Source organism: Melospiza melodia, chromosome 2 (genome assembly GCF_035770615.1).
Source record: "Melospiza melodia melodia isolate bMelMel2 chromosome 2, bMelMel2.pri, whole genome shotgun sequence".
Taxonomy (NCBI): Eukaryota; Metazoa; Chordata; class Aves; order Passeriformes; family Passerellidae; genus Melospiza; species Melospiza melodia.
Window position 1 is genome coordinate 4,084,391 of NC_086195.1, and position 17,141 is coordinate 4,101,531.

Consider the following 17,141-nt stretch of genomic DNA (forward strand, 5'->3'; position numbering starts at 1 on the left):
GAGGAGTAGGAAGACGAGGAAAAAGAGGAAGAAAAGGAGGAACAGGAGGAAGAAAAGAAGGAAAATAAGAGGAGCATGAGGAGAAGGACGCGGGGAGCGCTGCCGGCCGTGAGGGCTCTGAGGGCCGCCAGGGGGCGCCGCGCGCTCTCGGGATGGCGGGGAGCGCCGGGATTGGGTGGGGCCCGCGCGCGCGCGGCGCTGATTGGCCGGCGCGGGCCGGGCCGGGCGCGCGGCGCCGCTTCTTAACGGGCGCGTCGCGGGCGCGGCGGGAGCGCTGAGCGCCGGCGGGGCCGCTGCCACTGTCACACCGGGACACTGTCGCGACATGAGCGAGGTGAGCCGGGCTGAGCGGGAACGGGGGGAGCAGGACAGGGCAGGACACAGGGTCAGTGTCACCACACTGCGGGCATCCCGGGCTGGGGACGCTGCGGAGGTCCCCTGAGGGGGTCTCAACATCTCCCATTGCGGCGCATCCCCGCAGGTGTGCGCGCACCTGCAGAGCGTGAGGCAAGGTGGGGGTTTGCTCTTTGGGGTCCTAATTACAGATCCGCGATGATTTTTTTATACCTACCCAGCGCTTTCCTGTGTATAAAAGAGGGTTTAGTTAAGTTGTGGGAAAGTTGCCCACTGGAGAGCTCATGGAAAAAACCGCCCTGGTTTTGGTTGGGTGCTGATGTAAACTTTGTAAGTAGCGTCCTGAGAGGGATTACAATCGAGGCGAAAAAATGTAAATAGTGCCAAACATGTAAGGATCACTTGTACCCTTGTAAATAAATAAGCTGGAATTTTGCGCTTGTGGGGTTCTTTGCTTGCCTTTTTTTTTTTTTTTTTTTTTTTTTTTTTTTTTTTTCTTGTTCTTCCTCTGCAGTGAAAAGTTCAAACTAGAATGTTTTTAGCTAAATGTATTGTTAGATAGAACGACTCCTTAGGTTCAGCTGAGAGATCGCACATTCTCCAGCTCGGCTCATTCTTTGGGAGTCAGCAGAGGTACCTGAAACCCAGCACCTATTTTTGGAGGCTGTTTGTTACAAAACACCTGCTACTCCATTAACAAATGGGATTTTCCTTTTTTTAGAAGCAGAATTGAGAGGGACACGGGATGAGCTGCGACTCTGTGCTGTGCAGGTGTTACACTCAGCTGTGGAGGTGCAAAGCAGAGATGAAAAGCAGGAGCAGCCTGGGCTGTGGTGCAGGGGTTTGTGAGGAGCAGCTCCTCACAGTTTGGCTTTCAGGTCATGCCAGGTGGGGAGAGCAGAGGAAATCCTCATCTCTGCTGCCTGCAGGGATCAGGCACAGGGATCTCCACATGAGAATCCTCTCCTCTGCTGCTGCCTGTATTTCTGTCACCTGGCTGGAGTTCCTGCAGTGTTGGTTTGGGGGTTTTGTTGCCTTTTTTTTTAATGTTTCAGCCACTGTGACTTTGCTGCCCAGGTTGGCTGAAGTGTGCTGTGAGATGCAGCAGCACTAAAATTTACTTTAAATTTATAATTTAGGGGGAAATCTCATGGGGAGGAGTGATGCTTGGGTGGTGCTGCTGTAACTATATGAGGCATTCTTTTTCCAGCTTTTTGCTGGTTGTGTTTGCTCAGTAATTACCTTTCATAATTTGAATTAGACTGATTGCCTTTTGGATTTGAAGAGACACAGTGAAGATAAAGATCCTCCCTGCTGCCAGCACATGGGGTTCTTTATTCCCAGTGCATTTGTTGGTGCCTGACAGAGCAAACCCCTGGAGCTGGGAGATGTTTCCCTGGTGCAGAGCTGCATCCTGTGCCCGTGCCACTGAGCACTGTCTTCAGTGCTGCTGTCCTTCCCGTGACAAAACCGGGGAGTTAATCACCCTCAGCTCCAGTGAAGAAAAGCCTCCCTGCTGTTCTTGCTGTCAGCTCTTCCCCAAAAGGCAGAGGAGAGCAACTACACCACCCCAAACCATCTCACTGCAAAAATGAGGCAAAAAATACCCTGAGCAGAAAGGAAGCTCTTGGGTAACTGTTTGCTGTTGGGGGGGGTCTCAGTGGTTTTATCTTGCAATGCTGTAATTGAAAGATATTTTTATTTTTGGTTTAATCTGCTAAAAAAATAATCTATGGATGGGGTGATTGAAAAGAGGCCAAATTAGAGCCTTCAATAGCTTATCCCACATACAGCAGTGTTGGGAGGGTGGAAAGGTGGTTTTTTTTTCCTTGCTTTATGTTACCAATTGCCTGGATTTGAGCAGCACTGGAAATGTCACAGAAATCTCAGAAAAGAGCTTTCATCTGCCTGAGTTATTTACTGAGACTTTGCATGAATTCTCATTTTCAGCAAAATTAACTTCTTTCCTGCCTATGGGCAGTGATTAGGGTGATTTATGAGCGTGGTGAGGCTCTCAACAGGTGGTGCAGAGCACCTGTGGCTGCCCTGGATCCCTGGAAGTGCTCAGGGAGAGGTTGGATGTGGCTCTGAGCAACCTGGGATGGTGGGAGGTGTCCCTGCCCACGGCAAGGGGTGGAACAAGATGATTTTTGAGGTCCATTCTAACCCAAACCATTTTGTGATCAGGAAAAAGCTGAAAAGGAAGCAGTTATTCATCTACCTGTAGTACACTTCTATTTTCTAGCAGCTAGCTTATCTTTTTTCCAAGAAGGATAAGGACCTTTTCTGCAGGAAGAACATGACATTCCTTTCTCTGCAGTATTTGTCTGAAAATGTGTTTAATGAGTTCCTTCTGCTGGGCACAAGTCTGGCCCTGTAAGTAGCCATTGGGAATGTGAGGTGTAAGAGGTGACCTGGTGGCTTTGAAAATTGTGATTTATCCTTCCTGCTGCCTGGTTTGGTGGCAGACACGGGTGGGAATTCCTTGGGAATGTCAGTGTGCATTGAAATGCATCTTTAGCTGTGAAAGTCTGTCCTCAGATATCTGGGGAGCCTTTTCTGTAGGTCTGTGGCTGTTCTCTGTTGTTTTTAATGAGCCTGGAGAGGGGAGCTGTGCTGAGAAATATCAGCTGCTGTCAATGAGCAGCCACGAGAGGCAGCCTGGCTTCCATTAGAGATCTCCACTCACACAGGCTGAACTGGGGAACAGATCTTGGGTGATGTGCCCACAGAGCAGTGCCAAATCTTAATTTACAGTCAGCACTTGTACCAGCGAGCCTCTGGACTCAGTCTGGCACAAACTCCATTCAGCACAGGGGCTCCTGTCATCGGGTCACTCATTTGACCACCCTGACACGTTGCAGATGATGTGGGGTCCTGGTATTGCCCTGCCACGAGGCTTCACAAGAAGCATTCCATCACACAGACGTTTTTATCATGTTCACTCCTGTGGGGAATGCTCGTGGCTGTCATCAGGAATCAGCTGTGGGCTCAGGAAGGAGAGCACTTGAGCAATGTGTTGTCACAGCCCTGGGTGCTGCTCCAGTGCTCAGGGATGAGGAGTCTCCAGCAGAGATTGCCTTGGATGCATTTAGTTCCTTTCTAAAAGGGTCAGATTGGTGTTGCAGGTGTAGGGACAACTCAGCTTTAACACATCTTATTTAGGTGTGAGACTTCAGGAGAGCCATTTGGGAAATCTCTTTCTGATTGCCTGAGGCACCTATGATTGAAGAAGCTGCCCTGGAAGAGCCTTGTGCAGTGTGAGTGAAGTGCAGGAAGAACATTCCTGATTGCCAGGAAGAACATGGCATTCCTTTCTCTGCAGTATTTGTCTGAAAAATGTGTTTAATGAGTTCCTTCTGCTGGGCACAAGTCTGGCCCTGTAAGTAGCCATTGGGAATGTGAGGTGTAAGAGGTGACCTGGTGGCTTTGAAAATTGGGATTTATCCTTGTGACATTCCCAAGGAATTCCCACCCATGTCTGCCACCAAACCAGGCAGCAGGAAGGATAAATCACAATTTTCAAAGCCACCAGGTCACCTCTTACACCTCACATTCCCAATGGCTACTTACAGGGCCAGACTTGTGCCCAGCAGAAGGAACTCATTAAACACATTTTCAGACAAATACTGCAGAGAAAGGAATGCCATGTTCTTCCTGCAGAAAAGGTCCTTATCCTTCTTGGAAAAAATATAAGCTAGCTGCTAGAAAATAGAAGTGTACTACAGGTAGATGAATAACTGCTTCCTTTTCAGCTTTTTCCTGATCACAAACCCTGGCAGTGGTGTGTACTTTGTGCCAGCAGCCTTTTATCCTTGAGAGCCAGCCTGCTGACCAGACAGCAGCGAGAATACTCTGCCTTTCCTTTGCAAACAGGTGTCAAGCAACCAGGCACGTGAAATTCAGAGTGCTGGAAGGATCTGACTCTTAGTTGGGAAGGTGAAGAGTTGGGGACTTGATCTTGAAATGTGGAGTTTTTGGTCAGGCTTTGAAAGCAAAGAACACTAAATTTTTATTTATTTGAGCTACACCAGGCTCTTTCCTTTTGGCTTAGGGTGGTTTTGGAACCCTGCAGCCCCTGCTGTGCTGTGCCCACCCTCATGGAGGGTGTTTGTGTGTCCTGTAACTGGGAGGTGCAGGGGATGAGCTGTCCTGGTGGGTCATGCAGCTCTGCTCGGCAGCCTGGACAGCTGAATCTTTGCTCTGGAGCTCACACCACCCTCACTGGGAGCTGTTATGAATAAGAAGCTTGACTAGGCCAATATTCAAGCAGCAATCAATTTATTATTAAAATTAATAATAAATTTAAAAGTATGAGCAATACAGGGCTAGGTACAGTGGGGGAAGTTTTCCCTCACACTGCACACGGATAATTGATGGTTACAGGTATTTATAGGGGTACCCATCAGCTTTTTCAGCAGTTTCTATTTCCAATTTTTTTACTCATCAGCAATTTTTATTCCCAATTATTACATCATGATTCTATACACTGTTGTGATCTCAGTTTCTCAGGATGGATCTCAAAAGGAGGATCCCAGATGGTGGCGGTCCAGTTTCCCTTTGGTCGAAACCATAAACCCTTGAGGTGATGTTCATCTTCCTTTCTCAAGCTGTTTTTCTCTGCTTCAATAAGGCATGAGATAAGCACATTTCCTTTATATATATTCCAAAGCTATAGTTTCAAGGATACAAGGAATATTCTAAAATTATACTTCAAAAGGAAATTATTAAATGCAGGCAAAAAGCAACATCCTAACACTTCAATTCCAATGCTCCTAAATCAACCAGGGTTAATTGCAAACAAAAGATAGGTTCAAAGGCCTTTTCCCATGCTTTATTCTCCTCAGTTATTTATTAGAATTCACAGCTCTCCCATTGTTGGGGTCCACACATTTTGCATTCACAGCTACACACATCGCCTGTTTGTACCTGACACGAAACACAGCTTTGCATTTCACAGCAGTGTCCAAGCAGCCAGCTCAGCAGGGATGCTGGCAGGGGATAACTCTGGGGTTAAAGATGTTCTTCTGAAAAAGGAGCTTCACCAGTGCCTGAGGTGTGTCTGTAACACACCCATCAGCAAGGCAGCCTTCCAAACAAGCGATGCCCCATGGTTTGGGTATGTCCCACAGCCCAAAGGGACTGTCCTTTCCTTGAGGGAGAGCCTGAAGCATGTCCCTGTCCCTCTGGGCAGGTGTGTTCAGCAGGGGGCTGTTGGAGAGGGACAGGCAATGTGTGCAATGTTAGGTGTCAGTGGAGGTTTTTGGCTGGAGCTGTGTCTGCTTCACGTGGTTAAATGGTAAAACTGGGGGGTTCTCCCTGGGCTGTTCTCCTGAATTCCCTTGAAACCATTCCATTGAAATGGTATTCAGCATCCTGGAACCCCATAAACACAAGGGAGGATCATACAACCATAATCCTGATGGCACTAGACAGAGAACTGCTGTTTTAAGGGAAGGACACACCATATTTGTGCAGAGGAGCTCCAGTTCTCTGCTCTGGTGCTTCCAGCCCTGTGGGTGTCTGAGCCAGCCCCTCACCTTGGGGGGGCCCTTCTGGTTGCATTTTTCAGATATTGCCACGACCCCAATTGTTAATTATTTCCCTTATCCATACCCACAGTGGGTACAGAAACTGTGCAGCTCCAAAAACCCCAGCTAGAACATGGCAGAGAGGAGGAGGAGGAGGAAATTGTGCAGCTGTTCCAGAATGGGGGTGGGATCGATAAGCACATGAACATCAGTTTTTAATTTTAACTCACATCTATTTATTAGCTGAGTGGTAAATTGCAGCTCAAAAGAGGAGGAAGAAGGGAGAACAATAAGTTTTACATCTGTCACTTTGCCTACTCTTTCCATCAGTGTGGTTTCAGTGGGATCAAGCATCTTCTAAAATAGCACTTAGAAGTGATGTTGGAAATTGATCTTAATTTGATGACACTGGCAGAAGCTCACGGGTTTTCTTGCCATGTATAGAATGCCAACAGATTCAGGCAACACACTAAAAAAAGGACATTTAGTTTTAATAGTGTGCTCTGGTGTCATGTTTCCTTGTAAGAGTAACTTACTCCAACCTTCATGCTGCTGGACTTCAGAGTACAATATAATTTCAGGTTGCAAAGGAATATTAGTTTCCTGTCCAATATCCCTAAATTTGTAATGAATTGGCAAGCTTATAGGAGTCATCATCCAACACTTATTACATTATCTAGATCATGCTAGTGATGAAATGTGAAGTAGCATTAACTTCAGCAGGAACAGCAGTGCCATTTCCATTAAAGGTTTTTGGGTTTTTGTGTTTTGTTTTTTTTTAATTTGAATAAAATATTGATTTCCAAACTGCCATTTGCTCTTGTCTGTCTCAGTTTTTTTGTAGGGATGGTTTGGAAAATGTGTTTGCATGTTTTGCCTCTAACTCTGCTGTGGAAGAGCTTGTAACAGAGTGGGTAAACACTGGGTATGTCAGTCCTGAGGCACCCCACTGGCTGAAGAGGATGGGGAAAACAATTCCTTCCTTCAGCCTCTCACTTGGCAACAGAGCCCTCAATTCCCTGAGCCATGTACCACATTCCCTACAAGGCACAGGGTCCTCTCATGGAGGTAAACATGCATTCCTCCTCTTTTCTAAGGAAACATCTTCTGCTTCTTCAGTTTTTGGGTATTGAGTTTCTAAATAAATAAAAAAAAAAACCACAGTACATACCTATAAACTAGGTCAAATCATAAATAATCCCTTTTTAACTCTGCCCTCTAATTTTAATTCAGAAACCAATCTCTAGCTGTCTTACAAAAAAGATGTGGAAGACAGACTATAAACATTAGTCTTGTTAGGAAGATAAATGGCAAGTAACTGCAAAGGAAATCAGTTGTGAAATATTATAAATGACAGGATTTGGGGTCACAGCTTATCCCCACTCTCCATGTCTGCTTCCTCTAAGTCTGCTTAGAGGTGAATTGGGCAAGTGTCACCCAGAGCAGGGCTTGGGCTGGTGCTGTCTCACCTCATCAGTTCATACCAGGAGGGATAAAGCCTTATTTATGCACTAACATGGAATTTGGAGGGAGAAGCACAAGTTTAGTCAGAAAAGAAATGAAAATTGTCTGCCTACATGACTTGAATATTAGTTACAGCTGAACTGTCTTTCCTCTTAAAAAGAAAGGTATTACTTTATAGACACTGAATGTTCTTGCATTATCACCTTAGTCTGGAGTGCATGAAATCTGACCTTAACCAGTGGTGTAGCTGACACTGGGAGTGCTGTAACAGCAGACAGAATGATGTTAGAGAGCTCCTTTGTGAGAGATGAAAGGAAAAAAAAGAAAGTAAAAAAACTTGCACAATTTGGTGTCCTTCTGTCTGACCTTGGAGACCTCAGAGATCCTGGGCTGAGACGAGGAGCTGCTGAGAAGGGTGGCGTCAAATCTTGGAGACAGACTCTAGCTCTGCCAAAAAGTTTAGAGGTGTATTATTTAGAGGTATTTAATATCTTTACCATTGAGTCTGGGTGTCCACGTGCCTGACAGAAAGGTCTGAGCTGCTTTGTCACAGCCTCACCTGGTGTTTCTTGGCTGGCACTTGGAATCTTGGTGGGTTGTGGGGCCACTGAGTGGTGCCAGCAGAAGTGGAAAACTGCAGCAGTAGAACCAGAGAAACCTGAAATGTGATTAATTTATGATGGTTTAGACTTGGGAGGAGTGAGCAGGGCTATTACCGTGCCTGTGTGGGTGCTGCTGGTGAGAGCGAGACGGTGAATCTTGTTTCTTGAATCAGAAGGCTTATTTATTAAGATATTATATATAATACATTATGACTATGCTAATAGAATATGGAGAGAGGTTTGCAGAGCAGCTAGGCTAGGCTAAGAATAGATAGAAAAGAATCTACAACAAAGTTGTAGCCAAGGACTCAGTCCCCTAGCTTGCACTGGTGATTGGCCCTTAATTAAACATAGGAACTGAGCCAATCAAGGTGTCCCTGTTACATTCCACAGCTGCTGATAATAATTGTTTACCTTGTCTTCTGGAGCCTCTGGCCTCCCGAAGACACAGAAATCCGAAAGAAAGAATTTCTGTGGAGAAATGTCTGTGACACAGGGCTGTGGAGGTTCATGTTGGATTGCTGCACAACAGGAGTCTCCTAAAGGTAAAAGGGAGAGATCCCTGTGGGGATCCTGGCACACACTGCTGTGGGTGGATTTGGAGGGATTTTGGGTGCACCTTTTCTGGGAATGATGGAGCCCAGTTCAGAAATGCCCAAGCCAGCTCTGGCCAGGACTGACCCTAGAAATAGGACAAATCCTGCTAAATCAGCTTGCGAAGAGTTCATGGGCTCTTCTGGAGTGAATCAGGGGGTGGAAGGGATCTTAAATGAAGACTTGGGGTCTGCACAGCTTCAAAATCCCTGGGCAGAGTGTTGGGAAGCTGACAGCACCCCCTGCTAATATCTGGGGATGATTTTGCATCTCTCTGTATCCTCTGTGACCAACAAAAACCAGCCTGGTTATCCAGCAGGTACCACAGTCTGAACAGCCTTTTCCCCAAATGCAAGTGTGAAACAGCAGATGAAGCAAAAATTAACAGATCTGAGGACATCAGTGATTTCTTGGGGATTTTATGGATATGAGACCTTTTCCTAGTGACACTCAGGACATGAAGGAATATCACTGATTTGTGAGAATGGTTTTCACAGACATCAGAGCATTTTCCCATGAAATGTTTGCCTCACCAGGCAGTAGGGTTGGTTTGCCAGGTGAGTATCAGGGTGCAATGCCTGGACAAATATGAGAACACATTTTAAAAGGCTGAAGTCCAAGTTTAGGGGAGAGGGTACAGAGGCAGAAAAATAACCCTTACAAAATCACAAGTTCTCCATTTGAATAGTAGTGATTTTCATTCCCTAGCCTTGATGTTTCAAGAAATGGTGTTCTTTTTTCTCTTGGGGATTTTTGTTTCTCTTTTTCCCTTGGAGGAAAAAGGCTTTTCTTTGCAATAGCCAGCATTAAATTACTCTTGTATTAAAATACTGAATACTGTGCATGTTGACTGTAAAGCACATAATTTTAACATTAATGGAAATGCTCTGAATAATGACTTTTATTTGAACATTTTATTGCAGTGTTCCAAGAGGAAATCTGAACAACATGGAAATCTGTTTCTTGGAATTCTAAAAGAGTACTTACAAAATGTGAGGTCAGAGGATAAACTGCAGAAATTAGAAGCATTAGGTTGATGGAGAGGAAGGAGGAGGAAGGATGGCTGGGCAGGCAGATGACATGGAGAGGAAAATGAGCCATGTGGCTTCATGGCTGCTTCACACTTATCACTGCTGCAGTCAGAGCTGACAGATACACACCCCTGGAAGAGAGCAAACATATTGTTGGCTTGGCACATTTGGGAGTGCATGTGCCAGCACACATGTGCTGCAGTTTAAGCAGGGCAGCCAAATGCCTAAGGCAGGCCAGCTTGATGCCAATTTTAATTTGCCAGTCAGACTTGGCTAGTTATCACTTCTTTCCTTCAGCATATTTTGCAAGCTACTGAAGAGCACTAACACCCAGAGGAAGCTGAATGAACCTCTCAGGATAGATTGCAGGAGATCCTCTCTTCCTCACAGGGCTTTTATTCTGAGCTTTGTTTTGTATTCCTTTTGTGCATCAGAAGCTTTGTGCTCTTCTGTCCTGGAATTGGACTTTGGGATGGATCTGCAGGTGTGGGAACATTGGTAGCAAAGCTTCTACTGTAATATTGTGAATTGTAGAGAACCTAAATTGCAAATTACCTGAATTGTAGCAATAGCTTTTGCAGTCATGCCATGTAAGTCTTTAATAGATGCTTTTGTCTGACTGCAGTGTGTCAGGCAGCACAGCTGGATCTAAATCTGCTTTCTGCATGGAACTTCTAAGGAACCTATGTTCTCTCTAGTCACAGGATAAGGATGGGAAACTATTACCAAAATGCATGGCTGTTCTTGTAGGAGCACCTAAGGGCCATTTTTAATGGCATTGCAGCACGTTTTGCCATGTTCATGTGTGAATGAGGTGTAAATCTTTTTTCTTTTATTTCATATGCAAGGCACAAAGCAGAATGGAGCATGGTTCATCATGTGAGACTGAAAACAGAATGAAAGAGGGCTACATGGAGAAACTTACAAATTTTCATTGAACTTGAATGGGAAAACAAAGTTTATAGAATCACAGAATGAAAACTTACAGATTTTCATTGAACTTGAATGGGAAAACACAGTTTATAGAATCACAGAAAGGTTTGGGTTGGAAAGGACTTTGAAGATCTGTTCCAACCCTGCCATGAGCAGAGACAACTTTCACTATCCCAGGTTGCTCCAAGCCCTGTCCCACCTGTCCTTGGGCACTTCCAGGGATGGGGCATCCACAGATTCTCTGCCCACCCTCCCCACCCTCACAGGAATGGATTTATTCCTAGGGCAGGTAACCTGGTCTGTCTGCTGGGGCCAGGGAACCTGGCAACTCTTACAGCTTTTCTGTGAAAATTGCTTTCTTATCTCCTCTGCTGCTGTTAGCAATGAAATGGATCGCAGCAACAATTTCCCTGAGCAGCTGCTGGGTCGTCAGAGCTTCTGATTTGTGAAAATCCCAATTTTCTGTCCATCTCTTGGACAGAGGCAGTGACCTGACTTGTCTTCTGCTTGCTGCATTTGAGCTTATTTGATCTCTGTCCCTGATTTGTGGCCATCAGGGTGCCCTTGTGCCTCACCCTGCCCATTTTCCTTTCACTGTGGCAGATTTCTTCCTAATCCCTTGGCTGTGGTTTTTGCTCCCAGTGCCAAGAGCTCTGCTCTCAACCACATCCCCCCCTTAACAAAGCATCTCCTCTAAAGCTCTCAGCAGGTCATCCCCCATCCAGATGGGAGCAGTGCTGGACAGATCCTCTGTTGAGCAGTGCCCCACATCCAGGGCACCTCCAACAGCCCATCCTGGGTCCCCCTTGCAGGGATGTGCCCGTGGCATGGAGCCAGAGGTGCCAACTTTGTGTCATCCCCCTGGGCAAGGCTGTGCTGCCAAGGCTGGGCACACTCTCCATCCAGAGATTCCCCGGTGCTGGAGTGACCCTGGAGAAGTTCCTGCCATCCCTGGGTGTCAGAACCCAGGACACCCCTCTGGCTGTGCTGAGCAGCCCAGACCCTGCCAGGGGGCTCACAGACCCTGGCACAGAGCCCAAGATGCCCCTGTGGGTTGGATTGTGACCCATGGAGCAAGTTACCAACCTCAGATGAAGATCTGCAGGCCATGACAGTTTAAGTAGAATGACAGTGAATTTATCACGGGGTGACAAAGGAGATTTTGGGGTTTTTAGAATGGTGGTTCAGGGATGATATTGAGAAATCTGAGCATGACTTCCTGTTGGGCTCTTTAGCTTGTCAGAATGACATCGAGAAGAGTTTGAAAGTAGCTTTTCTCAGCCTGGCACTTGAAGAAGGAGTCTGGGCTTTTCATTTCTTGGTCTCAAGGCTGTTTATTGTATTTTATCTGTAAAAAATTTGCTCCTGTCCAGCTGAGGTCTGTCCAGCAGGACAGTCCAGGCACTCTGCCTGTCCCCGGGGTGGTGTTATGTCTTTATTCTAAAAACTACGTGTACAATGCTTGCAATTACTTTCCAATACCTATCACCTATATTAGACAGTGAGCTTCTACTCTAAACCAAATCTAAAAGTGCCAACAGCACAGCAGAGGATGAAGGCCCAGAAGAAGAAGGAGAAAGGCTGGACACGCCCAGATCCCTCCATCTTGCCTCCATAACCCCCATACCAAAAACCCCAAAATCTACTTTTCCACCCTGTGGTAAATTCACTATTCTAGCTAAACTGCCGTGGCTTGCTGATCTTCATCTAAGGTTGGTAATTTGCTCCAAGGGTCATAATCAAAATCAGAGGGGTCTTGGGCTCTGTGCCAGGGTCTGTGAGCCCCCTGGCAGGGGTCTTGGCTGCTCAGGACAGCCAGAGGGGTGTTCTGGGTTCCCACATTCTCCTTTTTCTTCTTGGCCTCCATCTTCTGCTGTGATGTTGGCACTTTTAGATTGGTTTAGAGTAGAAGCTCACTGTCTAACATAGGTGATAGGTATTGGAAAGTCATTGTAAATATTGTATTGTATTTTTATTGATGACATGGATGAGGGTTTAGAGTCCTTTATTAGCAAATTTGCAGATGACACTGAGCTGGGAACGTGTGTTGATCTGTTAGAGGGACAGAGGGCTTTGCAGAGGGACTTGGAACAGTTGGATGGGCAGAATCAAACGGGATGAACTTCAATAAGTCCAAGTGCCGAGTCCTGCACTTTGGCCACAATAACCCCTGCACTGATACAAGCTGGGGACGCTGTGGCTGGACAGTGCCCAGGTGGAAAGGGACCTGGGGGTGCTGGTGACAGTCGGCTGAACACGAGCCAGCAGTGTGCCCTGGGGCCAAGAGGGCCAATGGCTCCTGGCCAGTATCAGGAATGGAGTGGCCAGCAGGAGCAGGGAGGTCACTCTGCCCCTGTACTCAGCACTGGTGAGGCCTCACCTGGAGTATTGCATCCAGTTCTGGGCCCCTCACTTCAGGAGGGACCTTGAGATGCTTGAGTGTGTCCAGAGGAGAGCAGCGAGGCTGGTGAGGGGCTTGGAGCACAAGCTGTGTGAGGAACGACTGAGGGAGCTGGGGTTGTTCAGCCTGGAGAAAAGGAGACTCAGGGGTGACCCCATCACTCTCTGCAGCTTCCTGAAGGGTGGCCATGGTGAGCTGGGGTCGGTCTGTCCTGAAGGGTGGCCATGGTGAGCTGGGGTCAGTCTCTCCTGAAGGGTGGCCATGGTGAGCTGGGGTCGGTCTCTCCTGAAGGGTGGCCATGCTGAGCTGGGGTCGGTCTCTCCTGAAGGGTGCCTGTGCTCAGCTGGGGTCGGTCTCTCCTGAAGGGTGCCTGTGCTGAGCTGGGGTCTCTTTCTCTGGGCAACAACAGACAGAACAAGAGGACACATCTCAAGCTGCGCCAAGGGAGATACAGGCTAGAATTAAGGAGGAAGTATTTCACAGAAAGAGTGGTCAGATACTGGAATCATCTACCCAGTGAGGTGGTGGAGTCACCATCCCTCGAAGAGTTTAAAAAAAGACTGGATGTGGCACTTGCTGCCACGATCTAGTTGAGGTGTTAGAACATGGGTTGGACTTGATGATCTTAAAGGTCTCTTCCAACCTAGAATTTCTGTGATTCTGTATACATAGATTTTAGTATAAAAAGATAACACCACCCAGGGACAGGCAGAGTGCCTGGACTGTCCTGCTGGATGGACCTCAGCTGGACAGGAGAAAGAATTTTATAGATAAGATACAATAAACAACCTTGAGACAGAGAAATGAAGAGCTCTGATTCCTCCTTCAAGCTCTGGGCTGGGAAAAGAGACTTTGCAATTTTTCTCGGGGTCGCTCTGAGCAGCAGAAATCCCAAGAGCGGGGGCTGCTCTGAGCCCCTCCCTGGGACCAGACCGGCTCCCTGGGGTGGCTGCAGCAGTGGAGTCGGTGCTGCAGAAGCATCCCTGCCACTTGGTCTTGAAAATCAAAGGCTTTGCCCCAGGCTGAAGGCAGAAAGTTCCTTTGCATGGTGGCTTGGAACTGCCATAATTAATATTTTTGGAAAATCCTGGCTGGCCCAGTTACTAGAGCAGTCTAGCTGACTGTGATAATACCTGTTTAACTCTGAAATATATAGGGAAACAGCAGGGAAGTAAGAATAGATTTTCTTTTTTCTTTTTAATTGTACAACTGGAAATAAAAAACATGCCAACAGAAAAAAAACAAAACAACAAGCACCAGAGTTTTTGCAGTCTGGGAAGAAGCAGCCTGTTTTATTAATGACAGCCAATATGATCAGAGATGAAGCAATTTGTCAGCTCCACTTTTCACTGTGAATAATCCAAGCTGGCCCTTGAAGACAACCTCTAACTCAATTACAGCTGGGTTTAGAGCTCAGCAAATTGCATTACCCAAAACTTCAGAAGGGCTTGGAAGAATAACACATAAAGCAAATTTTTGCTACAAAACCACTCTCCATAATCAGTTATATTATGCCTAAGCAGGGACTCTGACCCCTTAATTGGCTTAGGACATTCCTCCTAGCTGGGGATGCTGATATGAAAGGATACCCAGGATATTGTCTGTGTCCAAATGCTGTTTCCAAATCCCAAAGTTCTCTTGTTCCCAATCAGGTGCCTGTTACAGTGTCCTGAGTGGGTGGCTGGAGGTGAGAGAGAGACGAGAATCTTGTTTCTTGATCAGAAGGCTGGATTTATTGATCTATGATATATAATGCATTATGACTATACTAAATAGAATAAAGAGAGAAGTTGCAGAGGCTTCCTAAGCTAAGAATAGAAAGAAAGAATCTATAACAAAGTTGTGTCCAGGGACTCTGTCCCCAGCTTGTTCCTGTGATTGGCCCTTAATTATAAACATGGGAACATGAACCAATCACAGGTCAAAATAGGTGCATCCTATTGCATTCCACAGCAGCTGATAACAATTGTTTACATTCTCCTTCTGGGGCCCTTGCTTCCCAGAAAATGCAGAAATCTGAAAGAAAGGATTTCTGTGAAAAAATGTCTGCGACAGGTGCCCTGCCTGTGTTTCCTACACAGGGGCCTGTCACAGACCTATTTTCTGAAAAATCCTTCTGCCAGGATCTTTTCTCCTGAGAAGCTGGGTAACTTCAGTTTCTCCATGTTTTGCTGCTTTGGAATGTGATTTGGAGAATTGTTCACCCAGCATGTGAATTATTTTTACTTGATGACCAATGACAGCCACCTGTGTCGAGGCTGTGAGCAGTCACAAGATTTTATTATCCTTCTTTTCCTTTCTTCGCTAGCCTTCTGATGAAATCCTTTCTTCTTTCTTTAGTATAGTTTATAATTTTCTTTTAATACAATATATTTCATAAAATAATCAATCAGCCTTCTGAAACATGGAGTCAAGATTCTCCTCTCTTCCCTCATCCTCTGTGAACACCACCACAGGGCACCAAGGCTGATAATTTAGGTTGCCCTGGTACAACTGTTTGTGGATCAGAGACATCAACTACACGACTGAAATGATCAACAGAAACAGTTGAAATATGTGTTTCTTTTTTTTAGCTGGATCATTTCAATGATTATTTTCAACACAGCTCTGCTGAAAAGTTATTTTTAACTTGAATAATTTCAGTGCTCCTGTTTCCCGTGTGACCTTGCAAACAATTGTTTCCAAAGAAATGAGGCCTTGGGGATGGGAAGGTGTGGCTGGATTGGGCTCTAATGGGAGGTTTCCTGCCCAAAAATGCCCTTTTTGGAACTATAATGCCAGGTCTGATGCTACCAATAGATAAGAAATAATAGGAGGAAAAAAATGGAAGAAACCACCTTAAGATAAATATAAATAAAATAGGTAAAGATAAATAAAACCAGTCAGTTTTTACTTATGCCATCTAGCTTAATCAGTTTTTATGTAATTGAAATATTCCTCTTAGGTCACCTTGGAAATAGATAAAGAGGAGATCTCAGTGTGATGGGGATATGGGCTGTATCAGCCATGCCCAAGTGAGAAATGAGGTCATTTTTTGGCAAATGCTCTGAGAAGGTTTTTTTGTAGTTGATTTTACTCTCTTTGCCCTTTGCTGAACAAAACCCAACGTGCAATTCAGGGAAATTCCACAGTACCACACTGAGGTTCCAATTCCACTCATAAAATTAATTCTGCTGAGTTGAATTCAATTCCTTGTCCATATCTGAGTTAGCCCTGTAAATAAACCATGCTGGATCAAATCTTCCATTTCCTGCAGGAAGGAAAAAAAAAGGATTACTTCTCATGGCTGGCATGGTAATTAACAGGATTTGGGAAATACATTCTTGCAGCTGCTTTCGAAATTAACTTCAAAGATTCCATTAATCCCTGCCTCTGAAAAAAAAAATTAGAAATTGTGATTACAATGTCTTTGGAGAAATAATGTTTTAATTCAAAATATGCTAATAACCTAAATATTAAGCAAGCTACTGTTTGTGCTAATTATGTTGATTACATTTGGTGTTGGTGTAAATATTCAGTTTACAACATTATATGGAATCTGAATACAAAATCAGCAGGTTCTCACTGTGCTGATTTATAAATTACAGCCCAGCATCGGCAAAAGTGGGGCACAGCTAAAGTTCTTTTCTGTGCTATTAGAATATTTAAAAGCAGCTCTGTAAGTAGGTTCCTCTATCCCAGGCTGTGATTCCTTCAGCCCATTTTCATCAGATGCCTCCTGATTGATGCTGGGATCTGCCCTAGCCAGGGAGGAGCTGGAGCTGCTGCAGAGAGCCCAGAGGAGGCTCCAGGATGGGCAGAGGATGGAGCAGCTCTGCTGGCAGGAAAGGCTGGCACAGCTGGCATTGTTCACATGCACAGGAGAAGCTTTGGGCTGAGCTCAGGGTGGCCTTGCAGGGCCTGGAGGAGCCCCAGGAAAGCTGGAGAGAGACAATTGCCAGGGCATGCAGGGACAGCACACAGGGAATTGTTGAGTCTGTGAGGGTCTCCAGGACAAGGGAAGAGATGAGAATGTGACTCCATGTTCTCAGAAGGCTGATTTATTCTTTTATGGTATTATATTATATTAAAAGAATACTATACTAAAACTATATTAAAGAAAGAGGAAGGATACAGACAGAAGGCTCAACAAGAATGATAATGAAAAATTCGTGACTGACTCCTCACAGCTGGCTGTGATTGGTCATGAAGTAAAAACAATTCACATGGAACCAATCAAACCTGTTGGTAA

General features: G+C 45.6%; 1 protein-coding gene across 1 annotated transcript in view; it reads left to right on the forward strand.

The window, feature by feature from the left end:
* Nucleotides 1-233: 233 nt before the first annotated feature.
* PCP4 (Purkinje cell protein 4) overlaps nucleotides 234-17,141 on the forward strand; it is a 58,405-nt gene continuing 41,497 nt past the window's right edge. Inside the window, exon 1 of the mRNA XM_063180910.1 lies at nucleotides 234-334. Coding sequence (XP_063036980.1) covers nucleotides 326-334 — 9 coding nt within the window. The 5' untranslated portion in view covers nucleotides 234-325. The remainder of the gene's footprint in view (nucleotides 335-17,141) is intronic.